The sequence below is a fragment of the Protopterus annectens genome, chromosome 10.part0, assembly GCF_019279795.1.
Source record: "Protopterus annectens isolate FY-2018-M chromosome 10.part0, PAN1.0, whole genome shotgun sequence".
NCBI lineage: Eukaryota > Metazoa > Chordata > Ceratodontiformes > Protopteridae > Protopterus > Protopterus annectens.
The window spans coordinates 1,010,580,296-1,010,598,844 of record NC_056744.1 but is presented as its reverse complement, the minus strand read 5'-3'; the positions used below and the strand labels follow the sequence as shown (position 1 = coordinate 1,010,598,844).

General features: G+C 35.0%; 1 protein-coding gene across 1 annotated transcript; it reads left to right on the top strand.

Moving 5' to 3' along the window:
• Positions 1-11,014: 11,014 nt before the first annotated feature.
• On the top strand, positions 11,015-15,401 carry DDX6 (DEAD-box helicase 6). Its single transcript, XM_044086830.1, is given in 6 exon segments — positions 11,015-11,128; positions 11,131-11,509; positions 11,512-11,920; positions 12,267-12,409; positions 12,412-12,456; positions 15,241-15,401. Coding segments are annotated over 6 exon segments (1,251 nt in total).
• The last annotated feature ends 3,148 nt before the right edge of the window (positions 15,402-18,549 follow it).

Genomic DNA, 18,549 nt, shown 5'->3' with positions numbered 1-18,549 from the left:
AAGTAAGGACTGCTTCACCCAGGACCAGGGGAAGGACTTTTAGAATATTCCAGTTGATGGATTCTGGTGCTGATTTAAACGTTTGTAGGCTGAAATTTGTGAAATTATGGTACATTTGTAGTTGTGTTGTTTAACATGATAGGTGACTAATCTGCTATTGTAAGTGGGAAGATGGTCACTAAAGAAGTTTACAGGGATTCTTGATGTGGTGAATTAGTGAAGGTCAGAGACCATTATCCAGTCCAGAGTTGAGCCCTTGTCATAAGTTATATTCTGTCTACTGGGCGAGATGATTAGCTGTGTAGGGCCATATAGGTTAACACTACTGTTTGAAAAGTTGGAAGTAATATTTTGCCAGTCAATATTTACACCTCCCTATATATTTTTTCCATTATTTTTTCCATTATAAATGGTTTTGGATATCCAGTGCAGGATATTTTCCAAAGTCTTTATATTGTTCTGGGGGATATAGAGAGCAATAACACACAATGTTGTTTTGTATCATTTAATTTGAGATATATAATCAGTACTTCAGCACTGTAAAATTTGGGAGTACAGTTGTTGAAAGCATTTAGTCTGTATAAGTTGGAGTATAGGATGGCTTTATCTCCAGCTTTTTAAGATCCATCTATGTTTATGATGTTATATCCAATGGGAAATATTTCAGTGTCTTTTTTGTTGGGCATTATTTATTTATTAACATCTGTTTATCAGGAAAGGACTTTTTCAGTGGAGGCCCTGGAGAAAAGCTCCAAGGTAACAAATTTAATGCAATTAATATTTACAATAACAACTTTTATAATGCCTTTACTGTGTATACATAAGCATAGAAGTCAGTATAACAAAAATTGTATTTATGTTTACAAACACTAATATACAACATTGTAATGAGCATTTTCATGTAGAATAATTTAAGATGTACATTAGAATGAGGTATTTGAGGGGGATTAGCCAGTTTAAGTGTTAATAGGCAAGCAGCAATGGAACAGTAATTTGGTTGTGCTGATTAGACGTAGGTATAGTAGTTTAAGTACCACAATAAAGTGAAGGGTTAGAAAGGTATACCCCGGTTCAGTGATGTAGTGCTTTAAAGGGAGGCATAAGAAGGTGATGAAGAATTCTAGGAGCAGCTATGTCTGAGATGAGGATCAGGGACAAAGCCAGGAGGCAGAGAGGAAGTCTTTTAGTAATGGTTTTGAAAGATGAAGATGTGAGATAGACTTGACTGATATTGGAATTTTCTAGCTACATTACTGGAATAGAGACTGACCCCAGCAGCCGTTTGTGTTTTTTAGATGGTAAGCAGTTAATTATCTGACCAAAGGAGATGGCTTGGTAGATAGAACTGGAGTATGGGGCTAATAATTGGACAGGCAAATATGGTGCAGGCGATCTTGTGGGTTAAGATGAGCTGGGTATAAGATAGGTGGTGAGGAAGCTTGAGCCACTTAAGTTTTTTTTAACGTCAAACAGTGGTGGGTCTAGTAAGGTTGTTTTATACAAGCTAATATGTCAGCTTTGTAATAGCATTGTTTAAGTTTAGAAGTAAGTGAGACTTTTAGGTTGGTCATAATTGAGGGATCATATAGGGAGAGGGTAAGAAGTAAATAGTTGCTAGAGTTACCTTGGCAGAGTCTGTAAGGAGTTTCTTTAGTCTATGAATGATACTTTCTTCATGCTGTGCATATGTAAATCAACTTTAACACCATCATCGATAGTTATGGCAAGTAGTTTTATGTCAGCAACTTCAATGATGGTATTATTTAAGGAAGAAATGCTAACATTTTTCATGGAAATGTGATTTTAGCCAGGTTTCAGTAATTATCAGAATATCTAAAATAGATTGGGTTATCCATGCATGATGTTCTGTGATTTTGTTTCATATATTGTTGAAGTTTAGTGAAACTATGTTTAGGGTTAGGTGAGGAAAGGAGGTGTAGTATTAGGATGGGGGGGGTGACTTGCTAACTGTGTTATGGTGAACGATGGAACCTGGATTTAGGTGGATGCATCTCTCTACTGAGATATTATATGAGGGTACAAGTAAGAACTGTTCTTTTCAGGCAATTTTTATTTTTGTTTTTAGGTTTCGATGGGTCTGATGGTATTTAAGAATTCTATATTTGAGGGACAGATTGACAGTCTTGGAAGATGTACGGTGCAATTAAAGTTTTTAAATGGCAGCCTTGTTTAGTGATATGGCTGCAGGTTGATGAGTTGATTCTAGTTGTAGCTGTTGTAGTACAGTCTGTAAAGTAATACAGAGTGAGAAATCTAGTGAAAGTCACATAGAGCATCTTTGCAATAGAGTCAAAAAGGTTAGTATTCACTCTTTTATATTTACCTAAAACATGGGGGATTAGAACTACAGATGAGAAGAGTGAAGGGACAGTGAAGTTGTTTAAGGCTGGTAGGGTTATGCTGTAAGTGGAGTATGTCTAAGAATAATATGTGTGTGTTTGGTTGGAGGGGAAACAGCTGGGGGTAAAGAAGCTTTGTACAGGTAATGAAGTATAAGCTTATGAGGTGGGGAGAGTAGAGCATGTATGTGGGGGGTGAAGATGATTGGCTAAGGTAGGGAGGACAGTAGATTGGTAGAGTGTATAATAGAAGGAAGAGATGAATGGTTATATTTTATGAGAAGAAATAGAAGTGATTGATCAGGAGGGTGGGGTGAAATTTTGGTTCAAATAAAAGAGGAGAAAGGGGTAAGTGGGAATTAGACACTGGGAAGAGGAGAGGAGAAACAGCCCAAGCAGAATGATGATAAATGAAGTGGGTTCAAACACTAAGAAGTCAACTTTCAGCCAGAAACAAACAGTTTAGAGGCACTATCTATGAGCTGCCGGTAAGTGTGTACTATTATTCAGGGACTATTGCCTTTTCAAGCTGCACTATGAGAAAGATGGGTGTTGTTGAGCACAGAAAAGCCCCAGAAGGGCATTACAGGAATGGCCAGAATGCATACAGCAGACACTTTGTGTTAAAGATAAGACAAAAGATAGAAGAAATGAAGAGAATGGAAAAGAAAATCAGAAGTAAAGTGAATAAAGAAACAAATTCAGTCAGTGAATAAGGAAACAAACTCAGTCAGTGAATAAGGAAACAAACTCAGTCAGATAATGGCAGAGATGATGAGCAGTAACAGAACTAGGAAAGGAAAAAGGAGTGCAAACAACAGAACAAATGTGTCTCCATAAAAAAAATATGCAGAAAACAATGTTCAGATGGCAAAAAATAAGCAAAGAGGGAGTAAGAAAGAGGCCATCTAAAATACGGTAGCAGAAGATAAAATAAGAAACAAATAGAAGATGCTACTACTGTGTAAAATTGTGAGAGAAGAAAATAAGATGTACAGAGAATTGATAAAAAAAGAGAAAAAAAGGTATAGCTATTACAGAGATAAAAAAAATGTTTATACTTTGCAGGGAGTTTACAAAAGTAAACTGTTGGCTAGATCCTTACATGGACACCCAGATGAATAATCCTTGTCCCAAGTCCTCAGAGTTTATGGTCCTGCAAAATGTTTGCCAACAGAAGAGGTCCACAAGTGTTGTGTTGTTCAATACTGCATCAGTAGGAATACCAAAGCTTGGGTTGGGGGTTCCTCAGATGTTTAAATTCGTAGAATGAGCTAATGAATGAATAAAGAAAGAAAGAAAAAATAGGCACCGCTCTCTACAGTATGTATAGTAAATCGATATTTATACAAATGGAACATTCAGAGTAACGTTCAAGAATCAAGAAGTGAGGTGTACGTCAATGATGCATAGAATTCTGTAGGGCTGTGCACTGAGTCTTCTACTGTATTCAGCACATATCAATGACCTACCACTTCGTAAGTGATGCTGGTATGTTACATATACTGTCAGAACAGGAATCACATCACACATATGTTTGCAGGAATAAGCAAGGCAGCATAAATACAATTAGGGTATTGACGTCTACAAATGATTTGATAATAAAGTGCAGGAATTACATATGGAAGGGTAAAAGATTGCTGAGGGCTATAAATTGGATTCCTCTGATGATTTAAACTAGTAAATGTATATAAAGACTTTGAGAACTCATAGATAAATTAACTTTTGACAACCACATAAATTATATTTGTAGCAGGGCTAAGAAGAGGAATGGTAATCTATTGAAATGTACATCCAGCAGAAACCTATGCATCATGATCTCTGTTTATGATAGCCTAAAATGACTTATACTGGAAACTGGTGCTGTGTTGTGGAACACCAACACCAAAATGATAAACAATAAAGGAACAGGTTCAATGTCAGTTTGCAAGGAATATCACAAGCATGGAAGAATTTACATACAAAAGCTTGTTAAGGTGGGACTTAATGCTTTGAAATACAGCAGGCCAACAAAAATTCTAGAAAGAATCTATAGGATTACATTTAATACATCACAAGCTGAACTTGAGAAACATACATCTGTAAATCAGAGCAAGTAATAGTAGTGCTGGAAAGGGGAAGAAATTGTATAGTTAAAGAGTGTTTAGAACTTGGAACAGTCTCCCAAGTAATATAAAGACTTCTGGCATAACAGAGTTTTAAGGATCTGTCTGATCATTGTATAAATCTAAACCAAAATATATTTATTTATTTTACATTTGTTAACCGGGAAAGTCCTACTTGGAACGAGCCAATTTTCAGCGGAGGCCCGAGGAGAAACTCTCCAGATGCATGTCTTTGTTGTAACATGGGAGGAAACTGGAACACCGGGAGAAAAACCACATGAACGCAGGGAGGACATGCAGACTTCACACAGAAGGCACCCCAGCCAAGAATCGAACCGGAGAACCTCTTGCTGTAAGGCGACAATGTTACCACTGTGCCTCCGACGCAGCATTTTGATGAATAGGTGACAGTATACATTTATTTTTATATTATGGGGCCCTGAATATGGCTCCCTACCAAAATGCAAGTCCCAAAAGTCTCAGTCCAGACAATTTGAAAAAAAAATGCTATTCAAATTGAATAACAACAAATTCTGAAACCTGCTTTCAAACTAAGGGCCAGATTCAATAAAGCCTACACAAAGTGTACACTGTTCTGAGTGAACAGACAACATAGACATAACTCACACCTTCTTCCTCCTAATTTTAGTTTTCCTACTGATATTCTTACAGCGTTAAATACTGACAAGGATTCATAAAGGTTAACACAAAGTGTAGACTACATATACACAGAACAAGGAGTGACTAGAAAGCACAAAAATATGTGATAATAATTTTATTGAATACATATCGTGTACACTTAGTGTAGGCTTTACTGAATCTGGCCCTCAGTGATTTTCCAGTTTTGACATTAACGGACACTTCTGTGACTTATGCATACTAACATGGAGATTATTATACCTTGAAGCACGGGGCTGTGAGTATTCTCACATACCATAACCTTGGGCTTGGTATGTATTCCGATTACTGGCATTCGTGGGTTCACAGTTCCAAGGATCAAAATTACAAGAACTCTAGTACATGTCATGTCATCAGTGTTGGTGGACGGATGCCTGTTTTAAACCCAGCAGTCTTAGCCTCTCATCTTTTACTACTCTATATATAAAGTTTTGGCATCATTTCTGAATAGGAAAAAAATGGCTTTATGTTTTCTGTTGCAAAGAATGGTACTTTAAAGCTTACATGCAGGACCTACAGCACTGTAACCCTTCCAGATTCCTTGTCTAGTGCTTAACAAATTTCTAGTAACAAAGCTTCTGTGGACTCTTCTGCTGAGGTATTCCAGTCCACTCAATCTAGCACTGTCAAGGGAAAAGTTATTTTTAACTTGAGAAAGAAGAAAGGAAAAATGAAAGAAAACCTGTCTCCCTTTTTCCACATCTACTTTTTCACTGTAAAATCTGAAGAACCCTAAAACTAAGACAAAAAGGTGTCAATCTTTTTGACACCAGCTCTTTTATTGCCTGTTTCCATTACTTTAGTTATGCCAGCATCGAGGGGTTTCAGTGGTGAACCTTTTGGAGATCCCAGGATGATATGTCTTATTTTTCGTTCCAGGAATGCTAGTCTTGTTTCCACATACACCTCCTTCCTGTGGAGCATTTAAACCCCAGCAGCAGCCTCAGGTTTTCACAAAGACTGTGCAAACTTCAACTTTAAGGCCGTCAACTAACAGAGGGAATATGTTATAGTTCAAACTCTAAGCCTCTTATAAAAAGGAACAAAGAAGTTCTGTCTAAAGCAAAACACTTCTTCTCTACTCTAAATTTCCCATTTGTGGATTATGATGAGGAAGGGACCTGGTCCTCTTCTAAGGATCACAAGTTCAGTACATACCTGCAAGATGTTTTACCTTCAAACCTCATTCCTTGTGTCAAAAGCCTGTACAAGGTGTGCAGCTTTACCCTACTGTCCTTCTGGGTGATTCTGCCTTTTGACGGATATACTAAAAATGTCTACCACTAAAGTTGTTTGAGAGAAGCTGGACAAATTAGCCATAGTATTCAAGATGAGTCTATTTTTATGTTCTCCAACAAGGACCTCCTCAGTGCCCAGTCATCCATCCATTTTATGCTGATTGTAAGACTTGTAATTAAGTATAGATAGTAATGTGCAATGAATGTCCATGTCTTGTGTTTTTTAAGCACCTTTACTAAATTCTCACTTAAGACATAGGCAAATGTATATTAACTGAAAAGAAACAAATACATTAACATTTTGTTTCCATTTACATACATTACACATCACATATCTTTTTCTTTCTGCATAACTATCATCAGTCCAGCATTACTTTATTTGCTCATTTCAAGCTTTCCCTTAAATCTCACTCCTTCTCCTGCTGAATATTATTCTGCATGTAATGTTCCTACAATTCCCATTTATTTCTATATAATTTGCTTCTTCCCTTTTCTAAAGATCCCACTTCCAGTTCTTTTATGTCTTTTACAATATTCAGTACTTTGAATACAGTTGGTTTAGACTTTGATTTCCATTTTCTAGCAATTGCTTTTTTGGCAGTCAACAGAATTAAACTTAACAAGGCCTTACTATGTCTAGGCACTTCAGATCCTGTGCCCCAGCTCAAAAAGAACAATTTCCTTAGTTACAGCCATTTGTTCATCCAATATATCTGACACAGTATTCGCTAGGGAATTTTTTAAATCTGCCAACCATACCTCTCAACTATCCAGATTTTTGCCACATATTGTCTATCTGTTCCTCATAAAGTTTCTGTTTTTCTGGCAAATCACAGAGGACTGAAGTCACTAAATAATGACATGCATTTGAGTTTCAGACTTCATATCTTCCAGAAAATGTATAACAGAAATTCTGTTATTCTATCAACTTTCTAAGTCTATAAGAACAATATTTAAAATCTATCTCTATTTTTGGGCCTTTCTCCCCTCATTATTTTAGGCTTTGTTCAGATTTTTTTGTGCCAAGAGGTTGAGAGGTATACTGCCAGCTCATTGTTTTTCTTTCGGCTTTTCCCGGTTAGGGGACACCACAGCGGAACTCTGGTCCGCTAATGATTGGCAGTAGATTTTTATGGTGCTAACTCGACGCCCAACCTTCAATGAAGGCATGCCCATTCACACATGTCTTTCGAATGCTACTCGACCGTGGGTTACACTCCCAAAACACATGTTCCCAGTTACCTTCTTTTCACATCATACCTTCAACATGTGTTATCTATATGAGGAAGTCTGCTTAAAAATACCTATGCAAACAATTCCATGCAAAAATCCTAAACCGTCTGGACTTTTGCATACTTGGGAGCCATACATATGTCTTCCCATTGTTCCATTGTAAACTGCTTGTCCGGCGTCTCTTCCCAATCTTTTCTAACCTTATAGTTATCATGCAATATTTTATATTCCTTATTAATTACCCCTTTCTAACAGCAGCTTCTGATTTAGATGCAACTAAAAACTCAACCAAAGTAGGCCTGATCATGTTTTATGTTGTCAAAATGAACAGACATTTATATAATCACATTTTAGAATACATCTCTGATATTCAGAAATGTTGTAACAATACAACTTTAGCCAAGCATAAGATGAAGAAAGGTTTGAAACTTGATTTTACATTTTGTGTACTATATATAATGTAAAGTATGTGGTTCAAGTGCCCAAAACTATAACAAATAAACCAAAAGTAGGCACAGGAGACCAGCTGATTCACCACACTAATAGTTTAATGCAAAAAACAAAACGAAACAAACACACAGTACATGAAGCATAAACGCACTTAAAACAATTCCCCTTATGTTTTTGTCTCAAAGAACTTCATCAGATGGGCATATACATCCTAATTGCTTCTTTAAAAATATTTTCCCTCTTTAATTAACCAATGAAATACTTAAATCAATTAATTTCCAAGAAACAAAAAGACAGTTTAAAATAATAAAACTTAATAAATAAGTCATATAGTATTGTGTACATATAAATATACACGTTAAAAGAATTTATATCAACTTGAACAATACATAAATATAATAAATATAAATAAATATCACTTATAAAATGTCATGTTTTAAAAAAAAAATATATATATATATATATATATATATATATATATATATATATATATATATATATATATATATAAAATGAGATAATGAATTGGCACCATCTAGTGGAGAAAATTGTGAACCACACATTCAAGGATTCTTCCACTTGATAAATGGACAGTAAACAAACTAAATACATCTAATATTACAGTTTTGCAGATCTAAGCTTTAGTATGGGTTTTAATAATACCATATCATTTAGCCCTGGGAAAATTACAAGCATCCAGGACTAGTTGCCAGTATAATTCCCTATACTCGAGTCTAGTCTCCCAGGGACCTGAGATCTATTGGGACTACTTCTATTACAAAAAATGTATAGTCTGCTTTTTCACATAAATGAGAGTGTTTATACAGGGCATTATTCTCATTTTTCTTCTTTATATCATATCTGTGTTCGTACATTCTTTGTTTTAACTTTCTGTCTTTCCCACATAGAAGGAGTCACAAACACAACACAAAACAATGTATATCACACCTGCAGTATTACAATTTGCATACCTTTAGTTGTTATATATTTATTTCTACATTTCAAATGTATACTGTCACCTGTCCGTGTATAAATACATTGAGGACAATTTCTGCATTTGTGTGTACCTTTTCTATTACTGGCAAAAATTCCATAATTGTTGTGATATGGACCTCCTTCTAAAATGTTTTTGATATTCCGCCCTTTTTTGTATACACATTTGAGTGGTTTATCAAATATACCATTTAACTCTGAAAACATTGCAAATTTATTTAACTCATTTTCTATAACTCACTTCACCAAGTTAGTTTCACCATCATATGTAATGATTAAAGCAGATTGGTAAGAACCCCCATCTACGTTCTTACCTTGACCTACATTATCGGGAGAAGGGTGGTTTTTGCCCAGAATAGGGGCAAACCTAGATTCTCTAGCCTCAGTGACTTCTGCCAGCACGTCAGTCAATAAATTCAATACCCCCTGGCTCTAAACATTTCCATTATGAATTCACATTCTCTTTGAAAATCTTGGTCGTCCGATGTCATTCTGCTAGCCCGAACCAGCTGACCTTTTATCACCCCTTTTCTGATAAGGAGGGTGGGCACTAGTATAGTGCAAATAAGAACTGGGGAATGTCTGTTTTCTACGTATTTTGGATTTAAAACCATTGCAAACCCTTTGTATATTTACATCTAGATAGTTTAGCTCCATATTGTTAAGTTGATTTGTGAATTTTAAAAAGTTAGTGGTATTTAAAATATAATCAAAAAATTCTAAAAATTTGTTATCAGTACTGACCCAAAGAAGCCATATGTCATCTAAAAAGCACCAATAAAAGAAAGGCCGGGAAAACATACAGGAATTTCCCTTTCCATGGAAATGAGAAGGCATTTGTTCTCCAGGCTTCCTTGTCTGGTGCTCTGGAGCAGAATGCTCTGATCTGATTGTTCAGAGTGGAGGCAAATAAATTGGTGGGGGTGGGGGGGGAGTAACCTTTTTAAATGTTGGGACCCAAATACATACATAGCAAAATAGAATTTAGGAAATATTTGGAGTTTCCTTTTAGCCCCAAAGATCCCAAATGAATCCTTACTATCTATGATTGTAGCAGCTACAGTACTCACTTATTTTTTGTTAAGAGGCTGCTTAAAATTTTAAGAAGCATTTTTTTCCCACTAAAGCAGTGGAAGTGTCTTTATTGTAGCTTAAAACAGGTTCTTACCTGCATTGCTGTATTGGACTCATTTACTTGACAAATGCACTCTACAAGTGTGTATGTATGTATGTATGTATGTATGTATGTATATATATATATATATATATATATATATATATATATATATATATATATATATATAGGTCTACTTGAAAAGACCAAAAATCCACTTACCCGAAGATGATATGACCAAGACGACAGCACAGAATCATCAGTTAACCAACTCCACACAATACCGAGAATTTACTGAGGAAAAGGAATCAGTCAGCCAACAATCTCAAGAAATAATACAGAAGTACTCCAAACCCACACAAGTGGGGGCATTGCTCCCACACCCCGCTAATTATACCAACTCTGTGATCGCACTATAATGAGGAAAAGAGCAAACTTCCAAATGTTGGCCAACTACTTTCTTTCCCTGGGTAAGTTGTTGGTCATGTGAGGAGTCATGGGTTTTCAGTCTTTTCAAGTAGACCCATATATATATATATATATATATATATATATATATATATATATATATATATATAATTATATATATATATATATATATATATATATATATATATATATATATATATATATATATATATATATACATACATACACACACACACACACACACACACACACACACATATATATATATATATATATATATATATATACACACTCTTCATTTTGGAGAGGTTTGTAAAGTTATAGCAGTTTTATCTATGAACTTGTAAAGTTATAGTAGTTTTCTCTATGAACTTGTGGAGGTAAATTTTAGGTAAAGTGGAACTTTCTAAAAAAATGATCACTAGAACTGAAAACCCTGTTATCCTGGGTTTACCTACTCAAAGTGCCAGGAGGTGGTATAACACAGATGCAGCAGCATACATGCATCTGAAGAATGCTAGCACTCTTGGCATGGCATTGAACAGTCTGGGGTACTGATGACCCCAACAGTGACAACACCTAATGATGACTGGAGGAAGACACTGAAACTCCCTTTAAGAGATCTAAGGATCAACACTTCAGATGTAACTTCCATAAAAGGCAATGAGTTGGAAGACTACTGCTTGAAAAGAGAGCTATTAATGGTAAATTTTGAAATAGTTTGGGAGAAGCCATCTCCACTTCAGGAGGACAGCATTTCCACTGCACTGTGTGGCAGAGATATATTGGCTAGAGCTAAAAATGGAACAGGCAAGAGTGGAGCCTATCTCATTCCCTTCCTTGAATGCCTCAACATAAAGGAAGACAGCATACAGGCACTGGTCACACGAGAACTGGCTCTTCAGGCTAGTAAATCTATATACAGGTCAGCAAGCATATGGGAGGAATCAAGACCATGCCCACAACAGGTGGAACTAATTTGCATGACGATATTTTGCGACTGGATGGCACAGTGCTTGTTATAATTGCTACACCTGGATGGATTCTGGATCTCATTAAGAGGGGAGTGGCAAAAGTAGATCATGTGATGATGACTGTGCTGGATGCAGCTGACTAGTTGCTGTCTCAAGACTTTGTACAAATAATGGAAGATATTATATTAATCTTGCCAAAATATTGACAAATCCTGCTTTATTCTGTTATGTTCCCATTCAGTATACAGAAGTTCACGAATGCCCATTTACAGAAACCCTATGATGTAAACTTGATGGGGGAGCTGATCATCAAAAGAGAAACACTGTACTGTGCCTCTGTAATAAAATGGATAACCATTTGAAATGTTGGGATCCGCTAGAGTGAGTCCCATAATATGGAGACTGAATGGCTGTAAGATCAGACTTGTACGTACCAAGTGAGTGAGATGTGTTTTTTCTCTATCCCCCCCTCTTCTCTGTGATTTTGGATTGGAGTATATATATATATATAAGGGTGGGGGTTCAACCTCCCCACATGGGGCGGTGCAGGGTGGCTTGACCCCCTGAAAAAGGAAGTTTAAAGGAGAGGAGTGATTTTCGAGATTCATTCTTCTCCTGTATTTCCAGACTTTTTTTGGCCTTTTGACACTCGGCATTTTGAGTGCCAACATTTAAAAAAAAAGCAGAAAAACAACAGAAAAAACACTGCTCTCTAACCCTTTTATCTCTAGGGTCCAGAACAACCCGTCTGTTATCTTCTGCAACTCTCCTCTGAGAGCTAGAGCTACTGTTAAGAAGAAATCTCTACTAGGCTATTCTTGCTTTTTTTTCATTCATTAACAATGTGGCAGAAACATTACAATCATATGTTCCACAATTTTAGTTTGTGTTTTTGTTGTGTTGTTTTGTTTTTTGTTATATTTGTTTGTGTGGTGTTGTATGTATGTGTGTATGAATGATGTTGTTTTTTGCTTTGAATTAGATGTATAAGAGATGTATCTGGTACTGGGTGGTATAGTTTTTAGTGAGTCAATTATAGTTTATTCATTAACCTTTTCGCTTGTGAAATTATTTTTTTAAAGAAAGCACTGAAAGAACAGCTGAAAAGCAATTGAAAAAAGTTCATAAAAGTAGAATATCACACTGAGCTGCTGAAGATGACAAACCATCATATATACACACACACAAACCATGTATATACACATACACACAATCTGAAGCACTTTTCCCAGTGTTTTATATCTATTCTGTTTTATATACACTACTCTTTTTTTTTTTTTTCTTCTTTAATTTTTTTTTTTTTTCTTTTTGATGAAAAAAAAAACAACCAAAATGAAAAAAAAAATTTCAAATCCTGAAAAAAAAAAAAATTTGCACATTTTTTTTTATTTAAACCCTTTTGTTTTGTTTTTATTTCTAAACCACTGTTCTGTAGCCACATTTATAGCCAATAGTATCATAAGATAAAATTAAGAGAGAAGAAGAAAGCCAGATAAAGATGAAAGAAAGATAAATGAAGTTGTACTGCCTGACTTTCTTGTGCATATTTTCTCTTAACAGAATGTGATTCTGGTGTTCATGTAAAGTGCAGACCATTTGACCATTTGATGTAAAGCAACATTACAAGTTGTTTTGGACTCTGGCATTATTTTCCTATTTTTGATTTTTGGTTTTTTTTTATTTTTTCCTGTGCTTTCTTGATGCAGGTTTTTTCCTCCTTGGGTTTGGGGTTGTTTCTTGAGTGGTTCTTTAGACTCTGGTGAGGGTTTCTTTTTTTTTTCTTCTTTGTGATGAAATCATTTGGATTATGGATGCCATATTCCCTAGGGCTCTGTGTATCTCTCTCTCTTGCCATGTGTGTGTTGATTTGCTATGAAAGAAAAAGAATCAAGAATTGATCTTTTCAAAGGAAGAAAAAGAATCATCTCATGGGTGATCTGTTGAGACCATCACAGATCTCACCAGAAATCAAGAGGGATTAAACTGAATTTATTGAAGTCCTGAGTGAATTCCAGGTTTTAAGATAGTTTAACAGTGAACTGCAAATCTTGAAGAATCTTTTTTTGAAGGAGAGGGCCTGAAGAAACAGGGTAGAGGTGGACACCTGGACACCTTTGGAGCTGCCAGAATGCAACAAGGGCTAGACACTTTGTACTTTGTCCTGGTGGGTGGGTGTGAGGAAAAAAGCCCTAAAAGTTAAAGCAGTAAGTTAAATCTGAAAACACAAAAACACAAATATAAATATAAAAATAAGCAGTAAGAGAGGTAGGGAAGGGAAGAGGAAGAAAAATAAAAAGAAAAACAGAAAACAGAAAGTACTCAGACAATGGTTAATGTTAAAAATTTTTTTTCCACCACCTTCAACCTTCATCAGACAAAGAACAAACAATACAATGCCTTAAATACACATTATAATTAATTTAACCTTTATTAAATTAACCTTTTAAAAAATATATATACACACTATTATAACATAAAAAACAACCCCACCCCTTTAAATAAAAAAATAAAATAATATAATAAAAAATAATTAATAAAATAATTAAAAAAAAAACTTTACAAACTTATTAAAACACATTATTAATATATTACATCATTACATTTATAAAATAAATTTGGCAATTATCTTGCATCCAGCACTCTTTATTTCCATGGTCCATATTCCATTCCATCCCTTGTTTGTTCCTAAGACCACAAATCTAAAATTGTGGCCATTATTTTCCTGAATGTGTCTAAATAATGCATTTGTACATTTTGCCTTACCAATATTGTAATAATGTTCATAGCTACATTGTCTAATTCTATGTTCCGTTTTTCCAATATAGTAAGCTGTGCAATCCAAGCACTTTGCAGCATATACCACTCCCCTAGTATTACAATTAAATCGTCCTCTGATATCAATGCTTCTGTTACCCAATACAATGTTGTTACATTCCAAAATATACCTACACTGGTTGCACATGTTACATTTATACATTCTCCCTGTTACATAATTGTCCTGTTTTGGGAAGGTATTACACCAATCTTTCAAATTTTTATTAAATGCATTATTTAGACACATTCAGGAAAATAATGGCCACAACTTCAGATTTGTGATCTTAGAACAAGTAAGTTATGGTCCTAGGGGTGGACAGTGAAAAATAATGCTGGAGAATAGAGAGTACTGGTGGCAAATGTATTTAAATGCCTCAGTTCCACCAGGTATTAATGATGTAATATGTTTGTGTAGTGTTTTAAAAGTTAAAAGATTTTATAGGTAATATTATTAAATTATTTAATATTTTTGAATATAAGCTAATTCAAGGTAGTGGGGGATACTTGTTTTATGTTATAATAGTGTTATTATATGGCTTTAAAAGGTTAATTGATTTAGTGGTTGATTATTATAATGTGTATTTAAGGCATTGTAAGTGTTTATTCTTTGTCTGATGAAGCTTGGAAGGTCTAACCAAAAGTGCTTACCAATAAATTTTATCCATTACTTCGTGTCTGAGTACTCTCTGTTTTAAATGTATCTGTTGGAGCTGTTTCTTTGGTGTATTAGTATGGGTGCTGGGAGTATACAGGATGATATCTCATATATTCCCCGGAGGGAATTTGAGGTTCTGCAACAATCAGTTCAGAACTTAATAATGCTGGTACAACAACTTTTTCATAACTTCCAAGGTGAAAATGGGACTAATACTGCTCATGGACTTTCTCAAGGTGATGTATTTCTGGACAGTATCCCCCGAGGACATGGATTTATTAATCGACAGGAAACAATTATTGACTTACAGCCAACTGGACAGAACATAAATGTAAGTGTTGACTTAGAGCGATGGTAAACCAACCAGGTACACCATCAACAGGGTCTGGAAATAGTACATCTTCCTTGAATAATGCTCTTGACCTATTTCATGACCTGGTGTTAAAATATTGGAAAATGGTGCATGAAAACATGCATTTTAAAGAGTGTATAAAAAGAAAACAGGTCCCTAAGGGACTGAGGTATTGGAAATATCCGACAGGTCTCATTGAAAATAGCCCATTACACAATGACTTATTACAGCTCTTTGACAAACAGGGCTGTGAATTGCTTGATGCCTTGATTAAACATAATACTTTAACTATGGACAAGTTAAATCAAGAAATAAGATCCATCGAGGACAGTATCAAACAAGATATATGCTTTAATTCTATTAAAACACAATGCCGCAATATTTTCGTTGAAGTGGATGACGTCAGTAAAGTTATTTTAGAACGGAAGAACCAGAAACTGGAGAGGGACTGTTTAGAATACGTTAATGGTCAGGCGTACCCTAAGCCATCGGAAGTGCAGCAATGGTTACAGAATGGGTAACCAGGACTGAACAGGGACCAAAATCAAAACCAACATCAACAGGATGAAAGGAGAAGCACTAACCAGGCTCCCCAGGATTACCCTTTAGATGCTGGTAACCTAGGCTGCTCGGAGAGAATACGAAACAGGAGGGGGAACTTAACTTCGTATATGAACTTCAACAGGAATGGATTCAACAATGGGAATCAACAGCGACATAATCGGTAGGAAGAGAACAGTTATATCTTCCATATCAATGTGTTGTGAACAGCAAAGGTGACTTTAACATATTTAATTACAGTACGATCCCCTTAACAACTACTCATGCTGATTTGTTTAGTAAGGGATTGACATTTGTTCCATCCAGAAGGGGTAATGTTACCAAAGCTATTACTGAACTAAAACTGTTTACGAGAAAACTTAATTTAGCAGTACAGTTTGATGGAGTTCAACCATTGAATAATAACCCTTTGCATATACTGAGCTTATTTAACCCTGACTTACATCCTACAGTAAAAATGTTTTTTACCGTATGTGCAAGATGGACATAAGGCATTTGCTAAAAGGTCCTAATACAAATTATAATGAAGTTCATATTTCTTATGCTCAAAGGAAATTAATAAATGTTCTAAGAGAAGAAGGTAATATTAGACGTATGCAACCTGATAAAGGTGAGGGCCTTGCTACAATGGACTATGTGAACTATAATCAAAAAATGCTATGTTTATTATATGATGACAGTTACAGGGAAGCATCCATTAATGGGGTGAATATATCTTATAGTAGAATTGATTATTGGTTGAATGATTTATTATTCCAGGGATAAATTAATGAGGATGAGTATAATCATATGTATATTGATACACCTAAGGAAGCAACAATATTTGATGTCCCCAAAATCCATAAAGGTCTGGAAGATCTACCATTACACACAATTGTGGATGGGGGACAATAAAAAACTTATTACATAGCAAAATATATTGATAGCCAATTGAAAAGTAAGTTAAGCAGCCTGGACTATCTAAGCCGTGATTCATGGGGCTTTCTAACAAAATGTAACCAACTGAATACTTGTTCACTGAAGGATTTAGTGTTTGTTACAGTGGATGTTAAAGATTTATATACTTGCATTCCGCATGAATTAGGCTTAGAATAGTTTACAGAATTTTTTACTGATGTTTTAACTATAGGACAAGATAAGATTAACACACTGTCACACATTGGAATTGGATTTAGACAATAATTATATCTACTATAAAGGCCAATACTTAAAACAAGTCAGAGGGGTAGCAATGGGCTCCCATGTGGGCCCATCATATGCTAATACAGTGATGGCAGGGTGGGAAAAAAATATTTGTTTGGCTCAAAATATATGGAATATATAAAATTATATACCCGATTTTTGGAAGATCTATTCCTGGCTTGGAATGGACCTTTGGAGTTGTTACCTAAATTTTTAGAATTTTTGAATAGTTCAACTGATTTTTTTGTCATTCTCTCATACTGTAGGGGAAAATAATATTGCCTATTTAGATGTTTGTCTAAGTAAAGATGTAATGGGAGGCTATATAAAATCCTCAATTTACAGAAAGAAAACATATTCTAATAAGTTTCTACACTATTCAAGTAGTCATCCTACCCATGTGAAAAAGGCTGTTGTCAAGGGCCAAATGGTAAGGGCAGCCCGGATGATTACGTTGGATAATGAATTTATGGAGGAAATCAAATTTATAGACAATGTGTTTTTAAATAGAGATTACACTAAGAGTTTAGTAGATACTATTTCAAGGGAAGTTGTTAGAAAAAGACTCTCTGGTGTCTATAAACCATTGCTAGGACAAATACGTAATAGTGAATTAAGTAGTAGTAATCACGATGGACATATTGAACCCCAGTTATGTAATACTAACTGTCATAATAATGGTCTACATGGAACAACAACAAAAATGGATTCAAAATTGTGTAATGCCTTTGTTACGTTTACAGATGATAGTTATAATATTGCTAGTATTATACACAAACATTAGGAAATTATTTCATTTGATAGGGATGTATCCCGTGTTTTGAGCACTCACCCTAGTATTATTTACAAAAGACATAAAAATTTGAAAGATTAGTGTAATACCTTCCCAAAACAGGACAATTATGGAAAAGGGAAAATGTATAAATGTAACATGTGCAACCAGTGCAGGTATATTTTGGAATGTAACAACATTGTATTGGGTAACAGAAGCATTGATATCAGAGGGCAATTTAATTGTAATACTAGGGGAGTGGTATATGCTGCAAAGTGCTTGGATTGTACAGCTTACTGTATTGGAAAAATGGAACATAGACTTAGACTATGTATCTATGAACATTATTACGATATTGGTAAGGCAAAATGTACAAATGCATTATTTAGTCACATTCAGGAAAATAATGGCCACAATTTCAGATTTGTGGTCTTAGAACAAGTAAGGGATGGCCCTAGTGGTGGACTGTGGAAAATAATGCTGGAGAATAGAGAGTACTGGTGGTAAATTTATTTAAATGCCTCAGTTCCACCAGGTATTAATGATGTAATATGTTTGTGTAGTGTTTTAAAAGTTAAAAGATTTTATAGGTAATATTATTAAATTATTTAATGTTTTTGAAGATAAGCTAATTCAAGG